Source organism: Lampetra fluviatilis, chromosome 32 (assembly GCF_964198595.1).
Source record: "Lampetra fluviatilis chromosome 32, kcLamFluv1.1, whole genome shotgun sequence".
NCBI classification, from domain to species: domain Eukaryota; kingdom Metazoa; phylum Chordata; class Hyperoartia; order Petromyzontiformes; family Petromyzontidae; genus Lampetra; species Lampetra fluviatilis.
The window spans coordinates 11158682-11170053 of record NC_136306.1 but is presented as its reverse complement, the minus strand read 5'-3'; the positions used below and the strand labels follow the sequence as shown (position 1 = coordinate 11170053).

Genomic DNA, 11372 nt, shown 5'->3' with positions numbered 1-11372 from the left:
ACGGACCTATTCTTCCTATTATCCGTTATTATTTCCCCTCCACGGATAAGTGGAGTATATTCGCAGATACACCTACGGATAATAGGATCTGCGTCTGCGATATAGGTCATCCATATCGTCCGGGTAGCGAGATCTTATCTCTCTCGCCTGGCTCATAGGAGGGCGTGGGTTCGATCCCGACCCTGACGCTTGAGTTGGAAGTTCTCCCCGTGGTCGCGTAGATTTTTCTCCGGGTCATCCGCATTTCCCCACCGCATTTAGACTATTTGGCTTCTTTAGATGTCCACGTGATAGGCCACTTCGTCGTCGAGCAATCCTAGATGGCCAGGTCGCTTCTGAAAAAGAGCTACATAGCTCAGCGGAGCCTTACCTGGTAAAATAAAAATAAAACGGATAAGAGGCATGTTCCTGCGTGGTCCATGAGCTCAGAGCAGATATTGCACTCGTTAGTACCACCAGAGAGGTGGCGTTACTTTCGTAGTTCCAATTTCCAGAAGTGGGTCAATACCAACGAATTACATTTATAACAATTCGCAGTGAGTGGGTTATGAAATTATGCGTTCTGGGTAGGCACGACGCGTTCTTTCGTATGACGGGAAAGGCGTAAGAAGTGTTTTTAATATATATCTGCTCTGGCCCATGGACCATGCAGTCTGCGTGCGTGAAGTGCGCGTGTGTGTGAGTGTCTGTGTGTGTGTGTGTCTGTGTGTGTGTGAGTGTCTGTGTGTGTGTGTTGGCTGCCTGGACAGGTATGCGGTAGCACCTGTGGGTGTCGTAGCCAGGGTGTGGTTCAGTTCGCCTTGGTGGGGGGGTGAGGGGGGGGGTGTGTGGGGGGTTTGTGGGGGGGTGTGGGGGGGTGTGTGGGGGGATGTGGGGGGGGGTGTGGGGGGGTGTGTGGGGGGTTTGTCGGGGGTTTGTGGGGGGTTTGTGGGGGGTGTGTGGGGGGGGTGTGTTGGGGGTGTGTTGGGGGTGTGTTGGGGGTGTGTTGGGGGAGTGTGTTGGGGGGGGGTGTGTGGTGTGTGTGGGGGGTTTGTGGGGGATGTGTGGGGGGGGTGTGGGGGGGGTGTGGGGGGGGTGTGGGGGGGGTGTGGGTGGGGTGTGTGGGGGGGGTGTGTGGGGGGGGTGTGTGGGGGGATGTGGGGGGATGTGGGGGGGGGGGGTGTGGGGGGGGTGTGGGGGGGTGTGGGGGGGTGTGGGGGGGTGTGGGGGGGGGTGTGGGGGGGTGTGGGGGGGGGGTGTGGGGGGGGTGTGGGGGGGGTGTGGGGGGGGTGTGGGGGGGGTGTGGGGGGGGGGTGTGGGGGGGGTGTGGGGGGGTGTGGGGGGGTGTGGGGGGTGTGGGGGGGGTGCGGGGGGCGTGTGGGGGGGGTGTGGGGGGGGTGTGGGGGGGGTGTGGGGGGGGTGTGTGTGGTGGGTGGTGTGTGGGGGGTGTGTGGGGGGTGTGGTGTGTGGGGGGGTGTGGGTGGGGTGTGTGGGGGGGGGTGTGGGTGGGGTGTGTGGGGGGGTGTGTGTGGGGGGTGTGTGGGGGGTTTGTGGGGGGTGTGTGGGGGGGGGTGTGTTGGGGGGGTGTGTGGTGGGGGATGGTGTGTGGGGGGTGTGTGGGGGGTGTGGTGTGTGTGGGGGGGTGTGGTGTGTGGGGGGTGTGTGGGGATGTGTGGGGGGGGGGCATTGCAGATGGAGGGGGGGGGCGGCAGGGCAGGTGAGTCGAGCAGCAGCGTCACCCTGCGAGTTTACTCGCTGCCCTCTCGCACCCTCCCCCCACCCTCAGCTTGAAAGGAGAAGGGGGTGGAGGGAAAACAAGTTTTTGTGTTCTCGTGTTTAAAAAAGAAGCATTCTAAAAAAACGACAACGTAGTCGTCCAGTGCCCTGCGAGTGTCTCTGTGTGCGAGGTTGTTTTCTTGCTGCCTCCATGCTCGCGGCGTGCCGACCGCAGTCGGACTCCGCACATCACCTGGACCCACCCGGGTCTCGTCGCAGGTGAGCCTGTGCGGACATTCACGTGCAACTGCCGCTAAGGCCAAACAACGTTTACAACTTTGGTAGTCATAGTTGCGGTGAGCAGGTGTGCGTGCTGTCTTGTGTGTTTTTATGTGTCCAGCCAATGTGTTGTGTTGTGTGTACCGTATAACACTTCATATAATAATACAACTGCAGGGTGTGCTTTTAAAAGTATACCCCAAGCAATGTGGTTTCAATATACGTGGGTATGATCTGCAAAGGCACACCATGTACATATGTTGTTATATGTTGTAAAGGTGATTCCATGCCACGTCTCTCTGCAAAAAAGTGTTCTCTCTTTGTATAAACATTAATATTGTATGCGGTAAATGTGCAATGTGTTAAACATCGATTGTTGCCTTCACTTAAGCCAGGAGAGAACTTTGTGAGCAGATGACAAAAAACACATTTGATGATGTAAAATGAACACGTGTTATGTATGTGTGTGTACGTAGTAATGCATTCACAATGCAGCTCTGTACACCTGTGCATGATACATTCTACAGCGTCGCACATCCAACACGCTGGCGACTCGGGTATAGGCGGATAAGGTCGGATATACCAACACAATTAAGTTACTGGACAAAAGAATAAAGTGCAAACTACTTTAAATTTCGGAAAACGCGTGGCAGCCTTGTGCTTTGTAGGTAAGTGAATGTACACGCGCGTAAGGCTCTCTCTTCAGTGTTGCTACTTACTATACGTGAGGTCAGATTTGTGAACATCCTTAGAAAAGAACACCGTCACACCACGCACAGATACTGGTTAAATGGTCAGGGAGGCGATGTGAGACGGTCAGATATGGGACGATTCAGCACGGTGGGCTACGCACGGTGCAAATGAAGTTCAACATGCAGATGCTTTGAATGGTTGATATGCCAGCATAGTGTTCCGTATGTACACACAACCTAATGTAGGCATTGTCTTCAAAGGACTTGGCATATATGAGAAATGCCATAGGTCAGATGCATTTGTATAAGTGCAGGATGGGAACTTCGTGGTGGAGCTTGACCATCTGTGTTGGCGATCCCTCCATCCACCGTCATGACCTGCCCATCCCTTCACACTTCTTGGGACACTTTTGCCTGGGCTCTTTGCAAACGCAGCCACCACTACCAGTTCCTCTTTCACTTTAACTGTTGTTGGCAGTCGTCGCCTGCATGGAGGATGAATATAATGCATCAGTGCCCACCCAAAATAACAGTTGAACACACGTAGAACAATATATGGGAGGGCTGGCACAGTGGTTAATACCCTGCAATGGCGGAGCCAGGATTTCCAGCAATGAAAAATGACAGAGGAGTTGTTAGTAAGTAAGGACTTGTCCCTTGCTTTTTATTCGACGCGTGTGCGGCGATGGCGCAGCCATCGATCGAGGGTCGAATTCGAACCGCGTTGTGTGATCGGCATCGCGCTCGCTGAAGGTGTTTACCTTCAGGGAAGTCGTGTCCTGTATACGCAACTTGTGAGTTACTTATAACTGCTTTGCCGTTACTTATTGCCAATTTTGGACTCAGACTATTGTCCTATCATCTCATAGAGTCCCTGGCACGTAATGATATGCTACACAGTGGCAGTGGGGGCTGCAAAATGCCGATTTGTTACTAATAAACCCCAATGATCCGATCGAAATTAAGATCATTGGGGGGGGGGGGCACGTCCCACCCCCCCACTGGCTCCGCCAGTGATACCCTGTGATATAAATCCAGCGACCGACCCTGGATACCACCGCCACCTTGCCCAAACTGCACTGACCAGCGTGGTGAATTAATCATCAAACAACTTCCGTGACTAGCACGGTCATAAAGGTACCTTCTTTATCCATAAAACAGGTTTTTTTGGGGGGGTTAGATCACGTACATATAAATGTCATTAAACCCGCCACCAACCCGACACAGCCAATTAGTAAATAAGATGAGCCCCATCATCCAGTAGTGGATTGACAAATTATTAAAATGAACATTTTAGCTACCAGCCGAACCTAACGCAGATTAATCACCTGGACATTGTGTCCCGAGAGCAATGGATGAATGCTAATAACCCAGCCTTCACACCGATAAGAGGAGTGCCCTTCAAGTGGCAGTATTTTCATCATTGTCCATGTTTATCGGCACATAACCATATGGTTAAAGTAAGTCAAATGCATGGATAAATACGGAAAATGATGAGCCACCCCTAGCACTGCCGCATACAATTGTATCGGTGAGTTTAACTGTAACCACAATTTTCGGTTTTCATGGTGTATTCATCAATACAATCAGTCGAGTAAGAACATAAAATGTATAATCATATCCTGTCGAAATATAGGAAATTCAGATCGCATCATATAGACGGACCCATGGGTTCGGCCATATCGATTGTCAGGGCAAGTGCTGTTAATAGTCCGTCACTTCCTGCTCAATGAGCATGGGTCGGTGCAGGAATTCTGTGTTACTGTACCGTACTGTTTTTAGCACTCAGTCTATTGGTCACCTCCTCCCCTGGGGAGTTTGTGTCCTCTGAAGTGCAATTTTTTTTTGTTCTGTTAGCGTCAGGCAGAGTGCCACAGATCCAACATTTGTTAAACCTCCCATGCCTCCGGCAACGTGTCTAATTCATTGTCGCCTGACAGATAATCCTTGTGCTAAGCCATCAATATTTTGACGAAATTGTCACACTTAATAAAGTCAAGTCTTAGGGCTTGTGAGGATTTACACTCCTATCGTGCGAAAATACCTCAGCCAATTAAAGTACGTTACATCACATCTCATCTCAACCATTCCAATGCCCTGTATGCATGTACGTTTAACTTCTTTCGCACCGTACGTAGCCAACCGCGCAAATCGGATGTGTGGGGGAAGGACAACAAATTAGGCACAAAAAGCAGTTGCATAGAAATGAATCTTCAATCGAAATTATTTAAAAGCGCGCAGCTCCAGTGGATTCCTAATGTCGGAAGGAAGAGCGTTCCAGACGGCCGCAGAAGCGCATCTGAAAGCGCCACGCGATGCGGTGACCGCCTTTGTTCGATGGCGAGCCACAAGCCACCGCTGGAGTCTAGCGGGCTGGAGGGGGGGGGGGCACAAGGTGTACGCAGCACTGGCCTCACAATAATCATTAGTCTGCCAGTTGGGGGAGTGGTCTTTTGAGGAGGGTCTGCGGAAGGGCATGGTACTTTTACATTTTGACGCAGGTTGAGTAGCGATGGCAGATATATAGGGTGCTTAAAAAAGAAATGTTAACTTACATGGGACTATAGTTTTTAATGGAAAAGAACGGATAATACACTGTAACATGATAACAAATGTAATGTTAATAGCTTCAAAAGGTCAGTCTCCACTTGCTCGCCATCGTTGTCGACACGTGCCTGGAATCTTCTCCAGGTGGTCTCCAGAGCCGGGAGGCACATTTCCTGTGGTGTTGTTGCAAATTCTCAGAAATGTGAAAACATTTTTCGGGCTCTCAAAGTTTATATTCTCAACAACAGGTAATTGATGAAAAATAATCGGCTTTACCCTTTCTGGCATTAATGCAGGAGGTGTTAAGAACACCAAATAGACACCTATTTGCAAGGCATCAAGTGTGCATTAGCCACACATCCTTGTGGTAATATGAACACCTGTATTATTGCGTGAAAGGCTAAAGTTTCTATATTTTTCATCATTTTGATACCGGCGAAAAAGGTCCCAAAGATGAAAAAGGTGATTGGGTCAGAACCCACCAAAGATAAAGACGTAAATACCTCCTCAAAGCTCCCAATCATTCCGGTTTCACCAGTTGCTGAAACTATATTTCGGAGCATTCACAACAATGCAGATCCATCCTAAAACAGCGCCGTTCTTGCACATTTAAAAACAAGCTCGTCGACTTGAACTCATCGTTAAATTGTATAGATTACAAAGGTTAGATTGTTACGAGAAAAAGCCTATTTTTGGAAAAACGCCTACACGGCTGCAGTGTTATGTCACACTACTGCTTGAACGTTCACAGACGTTGCAATGATTCAGGAGTGCCGTGCAGCTACAATCATTTGGAGAACATTCTCTGCCGAGTAAACATGGATGGTTGTATAGTTGTATAACCAGCTGTCAAGAACGTTAGCCGAAGGTTGGCACGCGTTTCACAACAAAAACTTTTAATGTCACACCACATGGTGTTTAGAATGCGCTGATTCAAAAAAGTATCTAAAGAGTTTGTTTTTGACCAAGTTGAAATCATTAACTGTACAGGTCATGATTTACTGTTCAGTAATAAGTAACCTAATTATTCTATTTTAAACACAGTCCTCTTTAACATTCGTACAGTACTGTACAACAAAAAAGCATAGCATTGCTCTGTGATGCAATGCAAACCCAGATGTGGACCATAATCAACCCACACCGGCAGGCATGGTGAAGTATGGTCACATGACCGACATGGGCTGGAGAGCAGTGGATTGAAAAAGATCTGCAAATTATTACTGTATGAGCACAACCGTTTCACGTAACCTCGCCTATTATCCGGCATGACCAATCCACTACTGGATGTGGACCTTCCCAAGCCGCCACCACCATCTCTCACGGCCCTCCGATGTAACAGAGCATCAACTACAATCTCACATGATTCAGGTGTTCAAGCCCAGAGAAACACAGCGTCAGGAGCAGCAGCGGAGTTCGTGTGTCGCCGCTGCGTTGATGTCTCCTTGGTATTCGCGGATCGGGGCATTGCGTGGAGTGGCGGCATCCTTCAAAGTTGTCCCCCCACTCCGTCCAGTGAAAATCCCGGCGAATACCGTCGACCGAACATCGATCGATCTCCCTGTCCTCCAGAGCAACAACGTCCACAATCCAAGAGCTGATTTCACCACCTCATAGTCGTGTAGAGTCTCTCTCTCTGCTGGCTGCCACAGTCGTGAATCTCAATCATCGGCAAGTGTTCCTTATTTAAAGCGACATGTACTGCCCCTCGTCCTTTGATGTTTGCTAAGCCCCGGTGTGTTCTCTAATCCACGTGGCCGCTCTCCCTCTCTCAGTAAAAGTCCAAGCGTGACTATTGCGTCTTTACACACAATGCAGGGTCCTTGGAACATTTTCTTTGCCAATGTCTATGTTTGTGATCGGTGTCATCGCCGGTAATGCTGTACATATACACTGCTTAAAATAATTGTAATGTAGAGTACAGTACGAGTAATTAGATAGCATCTTGAGTTAAATTTGCTTTTAGACGTGCTGTGCATTACAATGTAGTCTATGGTGTGTAAGAATGAATGATGAAGCTGCCATTAGATTTAAGCCATCGTTCAAGAAGAATTTATTTTATACGAGAAAATTCCCTCTTTTTCCGCAGTGATGCAGGGGACGACCATTATGGATCCTTACTCTTTGGTTCTTTCGGTAAAGTCACGTTAAGTTTACCGAAAGAACCAAAAGAGTCATAGTATGGATTCCTGTAGTCACGGAAGCTTCAAATCAAGATTATGGATCCAATTTCTTCGTGTGGGAGACGAACATTGTGGGTCATATTCTTAGTGTGCGATGAAGACGACACATTGGCCGAAACGTCTAATTTATTATTGACGGGCTTACCCGCGAAGTTACTCCTCTTATCCGCCGGAGTAAACAAAAACCCCACAGATAACGAATCGTAGAAAATAGCCACGGATCCTACGATTCCGACAAATAATAGGAGTTGCTGATAATATATGGGATTGTCTGAAACCAAAACAGTTTATATATACGCGGTACAATCTATAGTGCATGCCATATCTTTCTGAATCAAAGGCATTGCCTCAAACGTTAGATTTTGTTTTAGAAGCTGCATTTTACGAGCCAATTTTATCAGTGCAAAGGTACGCCTACTGTAATGTATCTAGTGAGTGTGTGCGCTCTGTTGAACTGCAGCACAGGACTGTACTGGCTGCATGCCATGGTGCTGTTTGCGCTGTTACCCTTGGGTGCAATGGGGCTGTTTGGGAAAGTGTCCAAGGTTCTTCCAGGGCGGTAGAGAAGGCTGAGAGCGTTCGGCAATCGCCTTCGCTGTACGCAAGGGGGTAACTGAGTAAGAGCCACCGCACGTGTTCAAGCCATTGCAGCACATAGATGTGTAACTTTAAAGTAGTGCGTACACGCTAACGTGGAATTGCATTACCAATATTTATCACAGATGACAGGATGCACATTTGGGCCAGAAACTGGACACAAAATACTTTAAATATGTATAGTGTACAGTGCGAAATCACACGCAGCATGCAGCCGTCTGAATAATTCTATAATGTGGACTAAATAATACTTAAGTGTGAATTATCCTGGGTGAATTTGCATGATTGGTATCATTGCTAACTGTGATATGTGATAGATGTGTAAATTATAAGGAGACTTGGAGTGTTTTTTATACGATATGGACAGAATGAGTACGATTTATTATTATTTAATATCCAGAATATGGCAGATTCCAATATTCTGCGCTATATATATCCAAATCACTGAAAATTAAGGCATTATATGGACCATTCTACTTTGTTTTCCCTTGGGTGTCAAATGCACAATGAAAAATAGCAGCTGCTGATTCCATTTATATTCTATCCCTCCAAGGCCTGCAACTGGTGAGCCCTTGCAGAGTTATTGTTTTTTTAATCGGACTAAAAAAGGGTGGGTGCATTTTATATCTCATACCAACTATATACAGGTACACTGTACTACAAGGAGCCTCAGGCCACTGAACTTACTGAGAGTATTTTACGTACATTGCAAATATGCAACAACACTCATCCATATTCGTTTGAACTGTTTTTGTGCCCATATTCTTTAACGTTTTCCAAACCAAACGCAACTGATTAGGGATTGTTTTAAACAACACTTGGGATTTCTAAAGACAGACCTGAAAAACCGGGCCTTGATTTAGGTTAATGTGGGCCCTAAGCCAGTCAAATTATTGTGTCACATGGGCCTTTGTGAACCTCACAGGACAGAGGCTGAGTAATTAGGTCCTGACGTGTGTTTGACACCCGCGGGGAGCAGTGATATAGGAATACAGCTACATTATTCTGATTTGCTTCTAATTGTGTCATGCACTGCATCACAGTGTGCCTGGTGCGCTGGATAACAAAGGTGTAATGGATATGCAGGATGATTAATTTACAGGTGCACGACTGCTTTATAATGACTCTCTTACCTCCCTAACAAGTTATCGAACACTGCATTGTAAACGCTCCATATCTTACGTTGTTAAAGTATTTGATAGTTTGTATTGCGATTGGTGAGAGACATGGAGAGGCTTTGAATTAAAATGTAGTTTCCTCTATTCTGTGTATTTACCCAGGAAAGCCACACTGAGTACAAACACTGTTTATGAAGGTATACAAGCGTTTAACATGCAGATTATTATGCTTATTGTTTCAACTCACCGATACGTTGAAGGATAATTCTCACAACCAAATTTAGCAATTACAGTAGATTTCTAAATTTTCAGGTTCAAATCTCAGTCAAGTATGAAAAAGTTCCATTGCTCAGTGATGTTGTGCAAAGCGAGATGAACACATAAGCCATTATTATGTGTGTGTAATGTGGATTGTTACATTTTTACATTTTAATTATACATAATTTATTATGTCTGTGTGACAATTACTTTTCTACATGCATCCAATGTAGTACAGTTTTGCATAACTTAATGACAAAATTTATAAATATTGTTTAACAATAAGCGTACCATTTATATTGGGTGGATAATATAAGTACAATAAAAGTACGGTGTGGTTAATGCAGACTTCATTCCTTGCAAAAGGTTTCTATTTGGTGTTTGAACATCTTAACACCTGTTTTATTGCCAGAAAGAGTTAAACCTATTCTTATTTTTCATACTTTGATACTGGCAAAAAGAGGTCCCATCACAAAGCTAAGAGTGGTCATCATATGGAACAAACTCCAATCTTGGTAATGTAGAATTCCACCACTTAAGCCAGGGTTGGGGTACGTCCGGCCCGCGGGCCGTATAAGGCCCTGCCAAAGCAACCGCAGGCGGGATTTGAAATTCAATAAATCTAGGAGCAAACCTGGAAAAGCAGTTGCGAGAAGCAACATCTTCAATACCGGCTAACATCACACGCCTCGCCAAAGAGAAGCAGTTCCAGCCATCACATTAGGGGTGAGTTAATTAAATGTTTGACCAAATATAACGGGCAAATTTTTAAGTTGATAATTTTGTATGGCCCGCGAATGATGTTATAAATATCCAAATGGACCTTGGCAGAAAAGGTTCCCCACCCCTGCCTTAAGCAGTAGTGAGCTGCTGGTAGGTACAAAAATATTCGGGGTAGGGACAGAAGGGGGAATGGGAGTGTAAGGGGGATGGGAAGACAAGGGATGTATGCAGTCTTTAACATTTATAACGAGCATGTAAGTATTTAGAGGTGCTATGGGAACCTCATTTGCCAGTAAAAATATGATAATTGGTTCTTTACCCTTCTATCTGGCAACAAAACTGACACCTTTTTTTTACAAGGAGTCATGTTTGCATAGACCGCAATACCTGCAGTCATAATACAAACAAAAGAACATAACTCTGATAATGTGCACTGTCCTTAAAGTTGATTGATCCACACCCGGCGTCATCTGGTCCAACCCATATGAGACTAGGCTCTAAGGAAAGCTGTCTCGGGTGTGGATCAATCAACTTTAAGGACAGTGCACATTATCAGAGTTATGTTCTTTTGTTTGTATTATGACTGCAGGTATTGCGGTCTATGCAAACATGACTCCTTGTAAAAAAAGGTGTCATTTTTGTTGCCAGATAGAAGGGTAAAGAACCAATTATCATATTTAGAGGTGTTTTATTTTTTATTTTTTCCACTACATATTGATGAGCGACCACTGCACAGAGATATACAGTACCTAATAAATGAAACTGAAAACTGCACTCGGGGTTGCCGGTGGTGATTGACATCGTCCCCATTGCTCATGAGCATAGATACCATTTGGCTTAACACTAAAGTCACAAATTGTTTTCATAGATTACGTTTGCAGAACGTAGTAGGATGCATTCAATATTATCTGATCATCTGTCTATTCTCTATAGTTCTCAAAACTGGCTACGTTTTTGTGTCGGGTCTACCCAGTTTGGGTTTAGATTCTGCAGCTTAATGCCAGTAGCTCATGTTCACTCTTCATTATCATTGCTTCACTTGCCCCCATTATAATGCATATCTGGGTGAAAAGAGAATGGTGTTTTCAATAGGGGTAAAGCCCCAGAAAAAAACAAAGTCTGACTTTGTCCTTAAAATAGTGCCATTCTATATTCAAAGGATGTGCCCTTTTCAATATGACCACATTGTGTTTGTTTTTTTTGCTTCAACTTTCGTAGAAGGTCTTATCACTGGCTTCCTTTCTCAACAATACCAGCATATTGGCCTGAATTTTAAGGTCATC

The 11372-nt window shown here is 45.8% G+C and overlaps 1 protein-coding gene across 4 annotated transcripts in view; it reads left to right on the top strand.

The window, feature by feature from the left end:
* Positions 1-1895: 1895 nt before the first annotated feature.
* The window catches only part of LOC144943767 (hepatocyte growth factor receptor-like), a 54721-nt gene continuing 45244 nt past the window's right edge, over positions 1896-11372 (top strand). For all 4 annotated transcript variants that reach the window (XM_078871576.1, XM_078871572.1, XM_078871574.1 and 1 more), the window contains exon 1: positions 1896-1974. In XM_078871576.1, the coding sequence (XP_078727702.1) occupies positions 1907-1974 (68 nt within the window). In that variant the 5' untranslated portion in view covers positions 1896-1906. The remainder of the gene's footprint in view (positions 1975-11372) is intronic.